At 37.7% G+C, this 19245-nt stretch overlaps 1 protein-coding gene across 1 annotated transcript; it reads right to left on the reverse strand.

The window, feature by feature from the left end:
• Positions 1 to 1592: 1592 nt before the first annotated feature.
• LOC149186168 (histone H4-like) lies at positions 1593 to 2360 on the reverse strand. The gene has a single exon (XM_089412566.1). The coding sequence runs from the start codon at positions 2154 to 2156 to the stop codon at positions 1845 to 1847; it is 312 nt and encodes a 103-aa protein (XP_089268692.1). The 5' UTR covers positions 2157 to 2360; the 3' UTR covers positions 1593 to 1844.
• Between the last annotated feature and the right edge of the window lie 16885 nt (positions 2361 to 19245).

A 19245-nucleotide genomic window follows, 5' to 3' on the forward strand; every position in this document is an offset into this window, starting at 1 on the left:
TTTAGTCTTCTGATCATTACCAACTTGGTTTTTATAACTTTGAAGTATTAACAAATGGTTTTTTTGGGTCAATTTAAAAATTTAATATTAAAGTGTTTTTAATCAATATGTGGAAATAGATTTAACATTATACTTCAAAAAACAAAAACAAAAACAAACAAAAAAAACCATGTAACACCTAAATTCACCCTAACCAATATTTCCAAAAAAAATCTACCAAATTATTCATGGTTTTGAATACAACTTAACAAATATATAAACCATAATTTACATGGTTTTGAATACAACTTAACAAATATATAAACCATAATTTACATGGTTTTGAATACAACTTAACAAATATATAAACCATAATTTACATGGTTTTGAATACAACTTAACAAATATATAAACCATAATTTTTCATAGTTTTAACTACAGCTTAACAAATATATAAACCATAATCATTTTGATTATAAAAGTAGTCTTTTTTAACCAATATCAATATTTGTAAAGTAGCAAAATATTACAAATTCTTTTATAAACCATAATTTATTTTACGATGTCCAACATACATAGAGGGGAAGCCTTTTATAAATATTATTATTTATTATAATAAATTAAAATAATTATATATAGGCATTTTCTATAGTGGCCGACAATGGCACAGACAATTTGCCTAAATTATTGGAATTTAGTTAAATAAAATTCAACAAATCTTGAAAAAAAAAGTGTTTAAATTCTAGTAAAAACTTATTTGAATCACAAATACAATTACAAATAACAAATACAATTACAAACTTTTAGGGAATTGAAATGCTTTAAAAAAAAATTAAAGTGCTAAATCTATTTTTTTTCAGAGAAAAATCTATATATATGGCCGAAGCCCTCAGATTACAATATGGCCGAAGCCAGTCAAAATACGGCCGAAGCCAGATTACATTATGGCCAAAGCCCGCTGATTTTACAGCAAAGCCGTCACAATATGGGGAGGGGTGCTCTGCAGGGATCGAACACGGCTGGGGGAACAAAAGCCATCAACATAACACAAACTAAAATTTCACTTCAAAACTTTTTACAACAAAATTCCCATACTTTTTACAACAAAATTCCCATACTTGAAAATCCAAAAATCCAACTATGAAATACTCCTACTCCTATTCCATTCCACCAGCAAAGTATTTTCTCACCCTTCTCCTTTAAATTTTAAAAACGATATAATGTCACAGATAAGAGAGCATATTTTCACGCCTTTAAAACTGCAACAGCAAACCGCTTATTCGCCCCTGTGAATTGATTCAGATGGCAAGAATTGCAATGAATTGTGATTATCTAGTTGTAATTTACTTCTAAAAAAATTATGGCCAAAACAGATTGAAATAGAGGCAGTTTGGCCAATCCATAGAAAACACCAATGTTAACACGGTAAGTCAATCACTAACTACAACCCGTTTCTAAATCATTTCCGTCAGCATCTTGGTATAACTTGAAAAATAGTCCCAAAATTAAAAAGTGCCCTCTTACCCTGGTTATTGATTTCTGAATTGATCCATATTATCATAATCACACAGTCTTCCTTGCGATTTGGTCCAGATTATCACAATTGCACCATCTGAACAATAGAGTAATCAAATTAAATGAACTTTTTTTCACCAAATTACGGCTAAGGGAGTTAAAAGTAGCGCAATCCAGTAACGACATAGACAACTCTCCCAACACATAGAATCAATTCGTACGAGCTTCAACTAAAACAATGCATTCGGCACTTTGACAGGCTCAAAATTTCCCATAGATGGGAAGGTGGTGTCTAGAGACACCATAAATGACAATGAGTAATGAATGAACAATAGTCAGAATGAGACTTCTCAACCTCCAAAGCCGTAAAGAGTTCGGCCCTGCCTTTTTAAAGAGTACACGACATCCATGGCTGTCACAGTCTTTCTTCTCGCGTGCTCTGTGTATGTCACGGCATCCCTGATCACGTTCTCCAAGAAGATCTTCAAGACGCCTCTGGTCTCTTCATAGATGAGACCACTGATACGCTTGACGCCCCCTCTCCTGGCGAGACGCCTGATAGCAGGCTTGGTGATGCCCTGGATATTATCTCTCAGAACTTTCCTGTGCCTCTTAGCACCTCCCTTCCCCAAACCCTTTCCTCCCTTTCCACGCCCAGACATCTTTCTCGCTACCTGTGGCTGCTTTCAACCGGAATAATAGAATGAAGAACAGCGATGCTCGAGAGAAATGCAAGAGGAGAATATATCTCTAGAGATCCTCTCACACACCTCTCGCTGCTTCAATCCCAATGCCTCTCATCAACGGCTCAGAGATCTCGATCCGTTGCACCTCGATCGGTTCCTTGAGAACTGTCGATGAGCTTTCATCAATGGCTGCAATCAAATCGAGGATTGAGGAATTCATCGTCGACTTTGAAAAAAGGCGCCAACGCTTGGTAATGTCTAAAACAGCTTCTGAACTCTAATTTTATTTTACTTAAGATTTGAAGATTCGTTGACTAATATTTGATTTGAGTTAATGACATTATACATTCATATTTAAGATGTGCCAGCTAAAGTTTTTCCTTTTTCTAGGTTTGAATAATAAAAGTTTGTTGGTTTGTTTTTTTTCTTTTTCTAAAGCCTTAAAAACGTTTTATTTTTCATTTCAAGAATGACATTAAGCATGGTTTAAGGGGATTGAAAACTTTATATAAAGTTCTTATTTGTTTAAAGATCAGAAGGTTTGGTTTTTGAATAGAAAATGAATAGTTCAAAAGTTCTTTTATTATGGATAAAACATAAGTGGACATATAATAGGAGTATGTGAAGTCATATAGAATGGAAGGATGTAATGATAAGGGTTGTAAAATATATTCTCATCATTAGAGTAACCTCAATTGGTATAATCTCTTAAAATAATTCAAAATTTTTAACAAATTATATAATCAATTAAAATTTGTTTAATTAATTATTTATATATATATATATATATATATATATATATATATATATATATATATAATCTTAATTTTAATTTTGCACATTAAAAAAAATTAAGTTCTAATGATCCGAATAAAGATATTCGACCAAAAAAAATGATAAAGCCAATTTCCATACGCTTTACAAATTATTTAATCACGTCAACTTTGTTAAAAATGAGAAGGAAACAAATACATATATATATATATAATTTTATTGAAAAAAACACACACAAAACATTCAAAATCTACATAAGAAGAATATAACAAAAATATTCCAAGACAGCACAATGTTGAAACTTATCGCTTATTCGCTAGATTAACAAGATTAATAGTTGCTCTGCATTTACATCTCTACACATTTTTCCTCCACACAACTTATTTTGTACAATGAGTGCTAATTGATCTGCATTCTTGTGAGGAGCTTTACACTTCCTCTGCACAACTTTTGTGCCACCTCCACATAGCTTGCTTCGTATAACTACCTTCGCACTCAATAACACCTTTCATTAGTCATTAGCATTTAAAGCTATTATTAATTGATATGGCTCAATAACACCTTTCAGTTAGTCATTGGCATTTAAAGCTATTATTAATTGATATGGGTCCCAGATGTCGTGGGGAGAACCATTCCTTGTGAAATATGTTCATATGTAATATGTCACCACAGTGGTTGAAAGACAATGGTAATGGTTAATGCTTTTAAGATAATATTTTGACTTAATTCTTAGCACATAAACCATTATTTCATGGGTTATTGGAATTGCATTTTTGCATCACAGTTTCAGGGTTTTAATATCCATTCCAAGAAACCATGGTATCAATGTCCACGTGTCAATGTCAATGTCAATGTAACATTGTGTGATTGGTTATAAAACAAGATAGGGTCATTGTATTGATTTGTTATAAAACAAAATAGGTGTGCGGAACTTTGCTTGTGCGGAAAGCTCCGCATAGCGTGATTCGTGGTGCATCTTTAATCTGTCGTCTTAATACTAATTGTAACATCAAAACAATGTTAAACTATGATAATTGTAACATCAAAACACTGAAAGCATTCCAGATGTTATCCATAAATCTTCATGTCAAACCATGCCATTTGTTATTCATAATATCTTATTTTCAAGAACCAAAGGTTCGCACAAATTGACGATTGGAATCATCTTTAAAATATGACCCGAGCAAACACATATGTCATATGTACTCAACAAATAATGTTTGGTCACTGCTCAATGCATGCCATTTGTGTTAATAAGCTTAAAATATTAAAATCACAGTACAACTCAACAAAACAAAATTGCACATCACTTCTCTCATCGCTTCCAGTAATTTCTTTACCTGACATTTTCATATATAATATACTTCCTCTGTAAAAACGCACATGACTCGGTTTGGTGAGCGAAATAAGAAACTTGGAAATCTATCGGAATTCATTATGGTTTTGTTTTCAGCTTATTGGCAACTATTGGGATACACAATGCAACAAAAGGCCAAGTTGGGGTCATTTGTTGGTAGCTACTTTCCACTTGTTCTGAGATCAGCCACACAAATATATGTGGTAGTATGGCATCCTCTTTCACCTTTGCATCCACCTAGTATGCCAAAAAGAACTACTATGCCTATGATGTTTTTATTAACAACCGTGGGCCTGATTGTAAGAAAACATTGACCACCTCTTTGTATAAACGCCTTTGCAACCTTGATTTGTGTTGATCCAATGGCGTTTTTCTATCTCCATTGGTGAAGTATGGGTAATAGTAGTGCTTCTATGCTTCATTTTAATAAGTATGTGTTGAGCAATTTTCCTCAACTTGCACTTATATAATGCTCTTTTATCTTGATCAACCCGGAATGAACAATCATAAAGGGTGTGCTCCCCTTCCCCCTTTCATATTGACTGATAAAGAAGGAGTCATTTCATGGACTAGATATAGTGACCTCCCCAAACAATTGCCTTACTCAAAAGAATCGATATACATAGTATCAAGGCGAAACTTGGTCTTGGTTATTGCCCAGTTTGGCATCTAATTCATGAAAGAGTTACCACTCAGTTGATGTTGTTGTTGAGTCAAATTATAGCATTATAATTTGATTAAACATAAATCATCAACTCGGGCAGGTAAGCTTGTGAGATGCATGCAAAGTATATGCAGGCCTAATATTGTAAGTGTTGATTAATCTAACTAACCAATCATACAAAACCAATGACTCTTTCCTGCATCAATCACTTAGCAGCAAAGACTATAGAGTGGATCGAACTTCCCTCTACAACTCTTAAGATTGCTGATGATGATTAGGAAAAGATATAAAAATCAACTTACAGCAAATTCAGAAATTCAATCAACATGAAAAATCAAATCTTCATTAACTGAATCCCACACATAAATAGAAACTAATTCATTTCATCTAGTGCTACTGATATATTAGAAAGAGTACATTAGTTGTAAAAATGAATTATTACTACATAACAGAAATAAAATGCATAAAATCTAAACTATGGGAGTTGTGAGCAAAGGGGGGTTTCCCTTGCTCACAACCACTTCAAATGAGAAGAGCTTGCTCACTACAATGGACAGAACATATATCTTTATATTAATATGAAAATACAATCGAGTACAATATGATACACAGTCAATGCTGAAACCAACCCAGCATTCTAACAACCCCTATCATCGAAACTACAACATAATTTGTACATTTACAAAGCCCATATATGGCCCGAAATAAAGGAGAATGCTAATCTAAGCCATTGACTAACAGATTTGCTATAATATATCGTTTTTAGCCATACTAGGTCTAATCCATGACTGAAAGCATGGATTAGACGAAAACTCGTTACATGGTTGTAGTTGTTCCTCCAAACGGCCAACGAGAGAAGACTTCTGAATCTGGGCGGTGTTGTTGGCATGTCTGAGAAGGCCAATAGGATAGCAACCATATGTGATATATTCCTCGCAAAACCCATGTTCCCGTTGGACTTAGATATTCATGGAATATGGCTAACCACCGATGTTTCTGCAGGAAATCCGCGATTGTAGGAAATCCAGAGTGTTTGAAGAAAATACGATTGCACAGTTGTCTGCAGAAATTATGGGCCTGTTTCCAAATCAAAGCAAATCTGCACAGGAACTCGAGATTAGTTGGCATGGTAATAAAATAACGAACAACTAGCTAAGGAATACTCAAAGTTAAGGTAAAAGACGCTTTTTAGTATTAATTTGCATACCTTCAGCCTACAACACCCTTTTGGCAAAAACACAAGTATTATAACCAAGATAGGCATAGTAGGGGTTAAAGATAGTCAAAATGTGAGAGGGAAAGTATAGAAAAAGGTGTCAAAATTGGGCAAAACCAAGCCCCAACATCTCCCCCACACCTAAGTCCTTGCATGCCCCTTATGCAAGCAAAACTGTTGCATCTCTCAAAAAATAAAATAAAAAGGAAATCATTCATTATCTTGAGTTGCATCTACTGCAGCCAACTAATCTACTACCTCCGCCAACTGGTTCAACTGGTTACCGCTAGATTCTACAGGAATTTGACCCTTGTACAGTTCGTTCTTCTTTTTCAGATGGTCGATCTTAGCCTGCTTCTTTTTCATAATTCGGGCCGTTTTTTGGACACATTCCTCATGCTCCTTCTGGATACGCAGGTTGTTCTCCTTCAGGGTCTCGTTTTCCTTTCTTAGAGCTCTATCTGTAATAGTGAGCTCGGTGATGATTTCTTCTAATCCTTGCAGAGACTGACTTTTCTGAGGAGTTACTTCCCCTCCCCAATGTCCTTGGAGAGATTGCGGGGACTCAAGGTCCTCCTCTGCTTGTTGTTCCTCTTTTGTGTTATTCCCACTTCCATGCAGCGGGGAGTCCTGAAAGGAAATCACTTCCTTATCAATAAACTTAGTTGACTCAATCTTCTCTTTAAATTTGGGTGGGTCATGGTGTTTCTCCTTCTTCTTATCTGGTGTCTCGAGAAATACTTCTGCATCCGTAGTATCTTTTATTGCTAGCTGAACAACCTGGCTTCTGGTAAATCGTTTTGCCGAGGTGGAAGTACCATTCTTCGACTTGGGCTTTTGGCCCACAATCTCCCCTGTCACCACCACCTCCTCATCTTTTTCTACTTCCTTTGTCTGTAGCCCGAGGGTCTGAGGCTTCTTCTTCTTCTTTGGCTTTTCTTCGAGTTTCTTCTCAGTGGGCTTCAGAGAGCCGAGGTGTCCCTCTTTTCCTTCTTTACCAGTGGCTTCTAAGTCTGTGACTTTTTCTTCACTTTTTCCACTGGTTTTTCTGTTGTAGACTCTGAAGGGTTAGAGTTTTTCTCCTCTTCTTTCCCTTTTATTTGTAGCCCATGCGTTCGCAGCTTTTTCCTCGGGTTATTCGCTGGTGGTTCCTCCATAGAATCTGAAGAATCAGAATCCCCATTCTCTGCAAAATAGTTTTCGGCTAAGAACTCCTCCCATGTCTGCTTTTTCTCTTGCAAGACCTCCACCAAGATCATTTTCACTGGCCCGTGGTGGTAGAGGTTTTCCTCTAAATTGGACCCCCTTTCCTTGGCAGTCATCGACATCTTCATCAGCGACATCCTCAAGTAATAGGGAAAATTTAATGGCTTGTCATGGAAATGGGCGAGGAGCCGAATATGAAACAAGAATGCAAGCCCGAAGCGACCTTCACACGTGATGTATTTCTGCAGGAAAAATAACAAGTTCCGGTACTTACTCTTCAAGAACTCCTGCGAGATTCCCTTAGTCCAGTTGGGGTCCGAATGCTCTCTGCAGAGGAAGGGTGCACATAAACTCTTGTTGAAACGTTGGTTCTTGAACCAACGTTCTCCCAACTGTGAAATCCCGCATGCTCGCGCTACCAAACCCTCGGTCAACCTAAATTGAACATCCCCAACTTGAGCCTTATCGTCGTTCAGGTTTAGGGAAAAATATTTTGTCACCTCGGAGTTATGGCCGCTGAATCATTGGAAAAATGGCAGCCACCCTGCTCTTTCCAATCTCGCCTTGCTGCGAGGGTCAGCCTCTAGCAATTCAAGCCCTTGTGGCTCAAAGCGGACAGGGGCACGTAGTTTCAACATGGTGAAAGACTGGAAGACAGGGCGTATGCAATTCTTTGGAAATATCGGCTTAAGCTTGTAACAGACTCGCGCGACAAGGGAGGGCTTATTATAGAAGGTGATCGCAAAGCATGGGATTTTTGAAAGATGGGTCGTGATCATGATTGTCATCATGATCCGACCTGCAGGAAGATATGGGGAGTACGTATAATGGTCGTGTCAGAATCATGGAAATCAAGTGAGGAGATGGAGTCATAATATACCGGATTACAGCTGCGTTTGCCGCAAGGGTGACCATAGCCGAAAAATCATACAAATAATTAAAAATAAAAGTGTTAATTACCCTTTACCTCAAGTGTCCCGTCGTCAACTGTACTTTACCTTATACCTTCCAACGGTCTAGTACTTCGGATGACGTGTGCATGTCCTTGAGATGATAACCCACCTAATAATTAAATCAGATATATGATTTCACAATTCATGACCTCGACTAGTATTAAAAATATGTCAGTACTTTAAAAAAAAATTAAATTAATGCTCTGTCTATGCTTTTTGTTTTGTTTTTTCAGAAAACCATGGTGCTATTGCAGGAAATGGAACTGGGACTGTTGAACTTTTAATGCAGGAAATGGAACCACACTGCTGAATCTTCCAGAAAATCGAACCGCGACTTTTGAAAATTCTGCAGGAATTCAGACCATGACTTGCGAAGCTTCTGCAGGAAATTGAACCATGACTTGCGGAGCTTCTGCAAGAAATCGAACCACCAACTAACACTTCTCCCTCGCTTGTGTACAGTCCACTGCACATGAATAAAAGGTGCTGATGTCGAATGTGCAATGAGCTCATTGGATTACCAGCCATTGAGGTCAGTTGTTAACCAATGCGAGGCCCATCACCTTTAATGAGAGCGAGGACCAAGGTACCTTGATGCATCCTATCAGGTGTGAATTAATGTGTTGATGTCAAACCCCCCTGTAGGATCCAACATTCAAGGAGCCATAGTGATTCCCCATTGCTACTGGCGAGATAGCCTATCATTGGGGCATACAAGCTTCAAGGCATCATAAGGCTCTGATCTTGCACCTAGATAACTTGCTGATGTCGATGGGCCAAGATTGTTGGAAGGAGGGCCTTAAGAAATCCCACATCAATCCAACACGAGCAATCTAGATTTAACTGAAAACAAAATTTTATTGAGAGAACCTACTGACCTGTAATTTTAACGAGCCTAGGGCAGTCCATGCTCGCCAAATTTCATTTTTAGAGAGTCTGAAATACTTGGAAAAGAAGACTCCAGGGGGTTCCTTTTCCGTAATTAGTCCATTGGGCCCAAAAAAAGGAATAAACCTATACCCAATAGACATTCCTCTCATGTTTTACCGAGCACAAGGAGGAACAAAGTGAGCTCATTGTGTCAGCAGGAAATCAAGAAGAGATAGTGGAAGGAATGATCCCTTCTCTCACCATCTCCAACTCTCTTTTCTTCACAATTTCTTCCAAAAATTCCTCCTTAGATTGGGGTTTTTGATATAACTTGAGTCTATGCCCATTCACCAAGAAGGTAACATTCCCATCATCAATGGTTTTAACTCGAACAGATCCATTATCAAAGACTTTCTCAATTTCATAGGGGCCCAACCAATGTGTGTTAAATTTTCCTTTAAAGTTCTTAAATTTAGAATCATACAACAATGCCCAGTCTCCCTCTTTGAACTGCTTATTTTTAATGTAGTCGTCGTGCCATTAGCCCGTTGTTGTTGAATCAAGTCAGTATGCTGAAAAGCATCCTACCTAATTTCATCCAACTCATTGAGCTGCAGGATTCTTTGCTGCTGAGCTTCATCAAGGTTTATTCCCAAATCTGCTGCCATTTTAAAAGTTTTGATCTGAAATTCAATGGGCAATAAAACTTTCTTTCCATACACCAATTCATATGGAGAAAAGCTAGTGGTATTTCTCCATGTAATCCGGTAGGCCCACAATGCTTCAGGAAGTCGGTCAGACCAATCCTTCTTATGTAATTGCACCGTCTTGGTAAGGATTGTCTCCAACACCTTATTTGTTGATTCCACCTGCCCATTGGCTTGTGGATGATAAGGGGTGGACTTCCGGTGAGTAATATAATATTTTTGCACAATTCCCTGCATAAGCTTTGATACAAACTGAGTACCTTGATCAGTGACTATTTCTCTAGGTACCCCAAATCTTACAAAAATATAAAAAATAAATAAAATCTACCACTGTTTTCTTTGTTGCTCTAGGTAATTCTCTTGCCTCCACCCACTTCGTAACATAATCAATACAAACTAAAATATACTTCTTACCTTTGGACATAGGGTTGATGGGACCTACAAAATCAAGAGCCCACCTCTCAAAAGGTTTTATAAGAACCTGTGGCTGCAAAGGCATCTCATCTGATTGTAAAAGTCGCCCCATTCTCTCGCAGCTGTCACACTTCCGAACATATTCCCTTGCATATTTGAAAAGACTTGGCCAATAGTAACCTAAGCAAGGATTTTGAAAGTTATTCGCTTGTTTGCAAAATGTCCTCCACACGGTTCATTGTGACAGGCTCTCTCTCAAAATGTCATAGATCTCGTCTTCTCGGACACACCTGCAGATAATCAAATCAGGTCCAATGAAAAAAAGATCTCCCCTAATCCAAGAGTAATCAACACTTTTTCTAATAATTCTCTTTTTCTGATTAGATGAAAAATAAGGAGGCAACTTTCCTGTAGCAAGGTAATTGGCCATGTCTGCAAACCAAGGTGTTTTAACAGAAATAACAAACAAATTTTTGTTAGGAAAGCTATCATTAACAGGAACATCCTCACCTACATGGTTGAGTCTAGATAAGAAATCAGCTACCTGATTTTCCTTTCCAGGCCTATCCAATACCGTGATGTCAAATTCCTGCAGCAACAAAAGCCACCTAGTAATCCTGCCATTAGTAACTGGTTTATTCATGAGATATCGAATGGCAGAGTGATCAGTGTGTACAAAAACTTCATAGCCCGTGATGTAATGTCTAAACTTATTAATAGCATAAATCACAACAAGGAATTCTTTTTCAGTTACGTATAATTCAGTTCTGTAGGAGTTAAGTTTTTACTAACATAATAAATAGCATGGGTTATCGAATCTTCCTTTTGTCCCAATACCGCTCCTATGGTTGAATCAGAGGCATCAATGGAAATATGAAAAGGCAATTTCCAATCTAGGCCTCTCAATACCGGCGCTGAAGAAAGTTTTTCCTTGAGTGTATCAAATGCAACTTGACACTCATCATCCCAATGAAATTCATCTTCTTTAGTCAACAATTTAAATAATCAAGAGGCTACTTTTGTAAATTTTTCAACAAACCTTCTATAGTAGCCTGCATGCCTAAGAAAACTTTGGATGCCCTTCTAATTGGTTGGTGGTGGTAGCTTTGCAATGAATTCAATCTTGTCGGATCAACTTTAATTCCTACGGCATAAACATGATGACCCAAAACAATACCTTCATTCATAATCATAAAACATTTTTCATTACTTAATGAGAGGTTAGTTTCTCTACATCTCTACAAAACTTTCTCAAGATTATGTAAAGCTTCTTCAAAAGTATCACCCATGACTGTAAAGTCATCCATATAAACTTCTACGCAATCATGCAAAAGATCAGAAAAAATACCAAGGACCGCCCACTGGAATGTGGTTGGTGCATTGCATAGACCAAATGGCAGTACCCTATATGCATAGGTGCCCCAGTGACATGTGAATGTAGTCTTTTCCTAGTCTTTCGAAGCTATCCTAATCTAATTGTACCAGTCGAACCCATCTAGGAAGGAAAAATACTTTTTTCCTGCCAAAGTGTCCAGCACTTGGTCTATAAAAGGCAAGGGAAAGTGATCTTTCAATGTGGCCTTGTTTAGTTCCCTGTAATCTACACACACTCGCCATTTACCATTATTTTTGGGGACAATAACCAACGGAGATACCCACTGGCTATTCGAGATAGGATAGATGAACCCTACATTTAACAATTTATGCAATTGATCTTTCACTATTTCACTTAAAGCGGGGTTCATCCTCCTTTGTGGCTATCTCACGGGCCTGGCTTTCTATTCTATATAAATATGATGAACGCATGTGTCTGGGTTAATGCCTCTCATATCTATATATTCCCAAGCAAAAGTATCTGGAAAATTTTCCAATGCTTGAATTAACCTTTTTTCTTGTTCAGGGGTTAAGACAAAATTAATATTCAAAGGTTTTTTAGGAAAAATTTCAACCACCTTACTCCCTCATTCAGTCATGGAATATGTAGGAAATGTAGATAATAAGGCTGAATGTAATTCAGTTGCTGTACTATATTCATCAAAATCCTATAGATTAGTAACAAGATCTAAATTATGACTAGATTGCGCTCCTTCTTGCTGCAGAAAATGAGGATTAGAAATACAACAAATTATCAAATTTTCTTCTGAATTTTCTTTAAGGCTCGTGGCTTGGGCAATTGTCAAAACTAGTCAGGCACATTCTGAATCATTCTCTTCTTCTTCAACCCAATGTGTATTTATGATCTCAAGAGAGGTTGAGCGGGGGGATACAAATTAATGTGCTTTGTTTTAGTCCCATGAGTGATGGTCATATTTCCAGACCTACACCCTATATAAGCATTTGTCGTGGCTAACCATAGTCTCCCCAGGATCAAAGGATTCCCTCCTAAGTTAGTTTTGGGTTGAAGAACATAAAAATCTATAGGGTACTTCCAAGAATCTAATGAGATGACAATGTCTTCTAATACCCCCTCTGGCTTTACCTTAGACCTGTCTGCTAATTCTAACATGGTAGGAATAGGAAATAAGTCAAAGGCTCCTACTCTAGATAAGGTCTCCATAGTCATCACATTAATGGCTGCACCTAAATCAATCAAAGTATTTTTTATAGGTTGTCCATTGATAAAGGTGGTAACTGCAGGGATTCTAGGGCGTGCATATTTTTCAGTAACAAATCTGGTAGAAATTAAACTTGCAAGCTTTCCACCTACTTGAATTGTAGAGAGTTCTTTCTTTTGTCATCCTTGTCTCTTGATACATAGCACCCTTACTGTTTTAGCATAGATTGGGATATCTTTAATTTCTTGTAGCAATGGGATCTTAATGCATACATTTCTCAATTCAGACACAAGATCAAACTCGGGTTGCTTTAGTCTCATTTCCAACCTCTCTAGAAAAGGAGGTTGGATTGTATGGGATGAGGAAGGTTCTTGCGGCCTTGAAGTAGGTTGTTCTGCTAGTTTAGGTGTGGTTTCAACTTCAGGAATTTCTAGAGAGTCTTCCTCTACAATCTCTTCAATTCTTCCGGGCTGATTCACCACTTTTCCTGACCTCAGCTGGATTTCCTGCAGCGACACAGGAAATTCCTGTAAAACAGGAACATAAATTTCCTGCAGCGACTGTGGTGCAATACAGTAGGTAGGAAAAGTGGGATAGGTGACCAATCCAATGTTGTGAGCGGATTGGATGGTTTTATTATTGGGGTTAGACATTGGTTGGGCAGGAAGTTGCATAGGACGAGGTTGATTTGGTGGGGCAGGCAACTAAAGCTATTGTTGTTGAGGTTGAATCATTTTTTGTTGTGTAGGCTGCGGAGGATAAAAGTTTTGAGAAGGAAAATTATGAGTGGTAGGGTAAGAAAAGTTCCCCTGCCAAGGCTGTTGTGGAGGCTAGGTCTGCCAGGGCATTGGAATATTCCACATCTGATTTTGATTATAAGGAACTTGAAAATGAAATGGAATGAAGTGTTTTTCTATTGCATCTCCATGTTTATGATTATATCTATAAGTTGTTGTGTTCTTGTTTAAGTTTGGATCAATCCTTGCCTAGGTCTATGCAGGGAACACTGCTCCAAGGTTTGCACGATTTTCCCTCACAAGAATTTAGATCACATTACGCAAACGGACCTAGACAAGTGTGATCCATATACCAGGTTTGTGGAGCTCGTAGAATGCGGACATGTATTTGAAGTAATTAACGAAGATGGCGCCGAACATGGACCCATCGATAACATTGTGGAGGAGGTGCTTCACCTTGTAATTGAAGGGCTCACACCAGGCAGATTCCGCTATAGTTGATTTCCAAGATGTAGGCAACATTCACCAAGCAGGCCATGCGTATTCGCTTCACATTGGGAGTATCCTGGTGTATGTTTTTGGGTCCAATGGAATTGAAATAGATCAAGTTATCCATGCCCAATATGCCAAGATGTTTGCAAGTAATCACGATATTTATGAGCCTACCTATGGGATGTTTTTGTTTTTAAAAATTTATATGTATAGTTGTATAAAATGTGAAGGTGCAAACCTATGCACTCTGCGTAATGAAATCCATCCACATGATCTCTACTACAACCTTGAAATGAGATGTGGTTTGTTTACCTCTGAAGCAACGTTTTTTACATATCCAAACACAACAACTATAGTCAATATAATACGTAGCGTACCCACATCAATAGTATCATTAGCTACCCTGCCCACCAATACCAATTGTGGTGATCTCATTGTCTATACTTCTATCATTAGTTATCAAAAGTGACCCGCCAAGCTATCCTTGCCATTGTTCAAGCAAGAGATCCCTCAATCAAGAGATCCCATTGTGGTTGGTGGCTATGGTCAGATTATGTGTGTGTGTAATGTCGAGACTATATCGGACGACTATCAACTGCAATCACACTTGACGGGTAGTAGGTTCAGGTCGCGATATTCTATTATAGGTAGTGTTACACTAGTGTATTATGCTCATTTGGTGCTAGCTTCGGTGATGTTGAAACAATTGGTCAATTATCATTTGCCGATGAAAATAATTCTTCAAACAAATTCACATCGAATGGATTCATTCTGCATGCGAAGAAAACACATCATTTCTCTACATGGGGTTTTCATGTAAAATAATCAATATCAAGCATATCAAACACCGAATTTCAAAGACACATTGTTGTCACGTCAAGTGACATTTATTGCCAACACTGTCAAAGTGTCATGGGACATTTATGCTGTCAAATACAATGGAAACATCAACTCCATCAAATACGTTCAAAACATTTACTCTGCCCTTCCTGAAAGTAAAGGATTTTGTCAAGAATACCATTCAACCACTCAAGTTAACAAGTGGCCCTTGTTCTTCAATCCCAAAGCTGACTGCAAATATTCAATTCAGATTGCGTTATGATCCGCACAAGGTGTAGAGGAAAGAAAAATTCTTCTTTATCCACACCTCTGCACATTTATGGGCTACATATCATTTAGATGAGCTCTTGATGAAACTTCAATTATGATGAATTTATCCCTCATTTCTTGTCAATTCGATAATCATTCCCCTAATAACCATTGGCTCTACATCGATGGAATTATTTTAGCTATTGAATCTTTTTTGTGCCATCATGCATCGTACAGATACGTAGGTTTTTAAAATACATAGTTTTATCGCTCTACCCTATGGAGAATACATATCTATCCACTCTACGTTAAATACATATAGGTGTGCTCATAGTGATCTCGCTCTTGTTGATCCAAAAATACTTGGAAATCCTTAAAAAGTCAATGTTTGGATTACCAAGCAGCTATAAGAACATAAGCAGTGTCTTGCAAGCAACCCAAGTATTTATATTTCAAAGTGGTGGGTGGGACTAGGCATTCGGGGAGCAGGAAAAAACTTCCTAGTTCGCTCGGAGGAGATAGGTATAGCTACCTCTTCTCCTAGTTGCGAACAAACCAACTAGTGAAGAGAAAGGGGGCGAGAGAACTAATTCCAGCTTCGGGGTTATGTTAGAAATTAATTAACAAAGCAATGAAATACATAAAATATTGTGGAAACACAAATACATAAATGCATAAAACAAGAGAGACAAAAGTATATGTGGTTCACCCAATTTGGGCTACATCCACAGATAAACAACCAATCTTTTCTTTTATATTATCTAGCAAAATGAAGAGATACAACCTACAATAGATCCATTGTAATTTCCTCTTCGCTCTCACATAACCTCCTCTCTCTTCCTCGCTAGGAATAATAATACACAACCGCAATACAATTCCCTCATATAAACCGAGGGTTGCCTTCTAGGGAAAAAAATCCTAAATTAACATAACTTCTATTGTCAGATCATCCGCCTAATGAACGACTCAGATTGACTATGAAATTACAATATTTTACAAGGAAAATTTTCATCTATTTTTAGCTTCGGGGGCACTGCCCCTGAACCCCTGCCATGGGGGGGGGATCATTAAAAGTAGTTGTAAGCCTCCTTGGACCCCCCTTATGGCTATCATACGAGTGGCGGTGTCACCCAATTTAGGAACTAGGGTCCAACGCGTCTAAGACCTCTGAATCAAGAAGATAATCAAGTTCCACACCCAAACAGCGTATTCACTTATTAGTCTGAACCTATCACGACCGTATTAGAAAACATTATGGATTCCATCCTAGCTCGACAAGGGATCTTTTTATTTACTTGTTATTAGTTTTTTAAACTTTTTGTGTTTTTATATTTTTCTATGTTTTAATTTTTGTCTTGTTTTGTATTTTTCATTTTTATTTATTTATTTGCATGGTTTGTGTCGATCCTCGACTAGCAACTTGATTTCATGTGTCAATTTGATAGCTGATTTTAAACTTTTCATTATGATAGATCGAGTCTACCCTCTGAATGTGTCAATTTTATGGTTGGTCTTTAAGTTTTCATTACAATGGGTTGAGTTTGCCTACACTACGTGTCAATTTGATGGTTGAATTTTAAATTTTTATTGCAATGTGTCAAATTGTGTTAGGTTAAGATATTAAAATAATTATAGTTTTATCATTTAAAAAAGAAATTATTGTTGGTATAATGACTCTTTCATTCAGGTGTTCATTTTTAAAGTTTTTTTAGTCATAAAATTTTTCCATAATGTCATGGTTGAAATATGTTGAAAACTTAAGGTTTTTTGTAGTCATGATCTTTGGTTTTAATTCCATGGTTGAAAAATTGTCAAAAATTTAATATTTTTCTAAGTCATGATATTTTATCTTTAATGCTATGGTTGAAAATAGTTATAAGTATTTTTTATTTAACACCATGGCTGAAAATTGTTGGAATTTTAAGGCTTTTCAGAGACATGATATTTTATCTTTAATGTCATGCCTGAAAATCATTGGAATTTTAAGACTTTTTAGAGATGTGATATTTTATCTTTAACATTTTTTTTTGTTTTTTGTTTTTTTTTTTGTTTTTTAACAGAAACAGATAGTGGATATATTAGAAACTTGGCCTTAATGCTAAAAAGCAGATTACAAAAAGTGAGCCTAATTCCACGAGTACTGCACAACCTTGCAAGGCTGTGGCATTTATGCTTAGCTCACATCTCTTTTTAGTTGCTACTATGTGGTCAATTTCAGAAATTTTCCCAAGTTTGTGGATACATACATACTGATTTAACAATAGGCAGTAAAACATGACAGCTCTCTAAATTAAGGAATTGGTTCCCATGTTTCCTGTCTGCCTTTGAGCAAAGCTCTAGCCGTAAGAAGGGCTGCTTTGTTGGCTTCAATGTCCGCCTCCTTATTATTAGCTCTCAACACGTGGTAGAAATTCAATTTCTGGAATGAGTCTCTAAGATCTGTTATTCTGAAGATCAGCCTTGCAAGCCTTAGGTTCGTTGGCTTAGAATGTGTCCCCATAGTGTTAATGATAACATGAGAATCCCCAATTACATTAGCCTCCCTAATGTTGAACACTTTCAAAAGCTTGAGACCTTGGAAAAGAGCCAAAGCCTCAGCTTGAATGCTAGAAGCGATACCCAAACCCCAAGTGAAATTGTGGATCCTTATGCCATCTGGATTCAATATGACACCTCCAACGCCAGCTCTTCCAGGATTTCCCTTTGCAGCCCCATCAAAAAATAGAGAGTGTCTCAGATGATTTGTAATCCATCCCTGCAACTCTTTTGCTATAGCCCTTATTTGCCAATCTTTGGGGAGGGAGACACTGTTTGCAATTTTTTGGAATTGAAGATCGAGAGAAGAGCCCCAATTTATATCTTGCTAGCTTAGATTTAGATCGTCTTTATGCTCTCTCAGGCACTCTTTTAACTGGCATTTAATCTTAACTACCACAAGCTTGGCATCTTGTTTGTAATTTCTGAAGATCCTTTTATTTCTCTCAAGCCAAACCTACCAACAGATTATTTTAGGGAGAGTAGACCAAGCAGCTCTAATAGTTTTGTTTCTTGGAGAGGGACCAGGATACCTTTGCAGCCATTTAGCAAAAAGATCAGGAATGGAGGAAGGCAAAGCGAAGCTGGAGCTCAAAGTTCCCAACAGCTCGGTCTAAATATGCCTTGTGAAAGTGCATTCAAGCATCAGGTGAGTTACGCTTTCCTGGTTTTCCTCACAAAGGCTGCACCTTGAAGGGCCGTGGAAACCTCACTTTTGAAGATTATCATCAATCAAAATTTTGGAGTGGCATAGTAGCCAGTTGAAGAAGTCGACTTTTGCCAAGGAGGGATAATGCCATATCCCTTTCCACGGCTCTGGGTTCGTGGCCACATGAGGGCGCTCACACAACTTGGCGTAGCCTTGAGCTATGGTGTATCCACTAGCCTGCACACCCCATCCTCTTGAGTCACGATTTCGAGCTAGCGTTGGAGCCAAGCCGTGGAGTTTGGATAACAGTATCTCGCGCTCCATAAACAACTTTGGGGACGTTTGAAGATTCCAGCCAGCCCAGCGTGAATCCTACCAGACGGAAATGTCCCACAAGGAACGCATTCCAGCCTCGTTCATCCATCTGCGCAACGCTTTAAGCGAGCGAAAGTCTCCCAATGGCTCATTATTCATTATCCTGTTTGTCCAAAGGTTAATCTTGTTTCCATTACTAGGAACCCAGTAGGCATGAGCATTGATGAGAGGTCAGGCTTTGATACAGAGCTTTAGAAAGGGTGTATTTGGATGCGTCAAAGGATGATCCAGGCAGCGGGAGCGCTGGCCTTTGAAATATTTTTTCCAAAGAGCTAATTGCGCCTAGCCAAGGTTATGTGCAATAATTCTCCAGATTAATTTAGCTCCCGTTGCAATATTATGGTTGCCAAGATTTTTGAAATTCGAGCGTCCTTCCAACAACGGTTTGGAGATGGATTCCCTATTGACTATCATAATCTTTTTCTCATTCTGCTTGCCCCCCTTCTAAATTTTTTTCGAATGATCTCCTCCA

This window comes from Pinus tabuliformis, chromosome 3_1 (assembly GCF_031772625.1).
Source record: "Pinus tabuliformis cultivar Carrire ecotype Pingquan chromosome 3_1, CPIR1, whole genome shotgun sequence".
Lineage (NCBI taxonomy): Eukaryota > Viridiplantae > Streptophyta > Pinopsida > Pinales > Pinaceae > Pinus > Pinus tabuliformis.

Bases quoted from the DNA above. Each gene is read 5' to 3' on its own strand.
- LOC149186168 (XM_089412566.1), bottom strand. From the start codon at position 2,156: ATGTCTGGGCGTGGAAAGGGAGGAAAGGGTTTGGGGAAGGGAGGTGCT.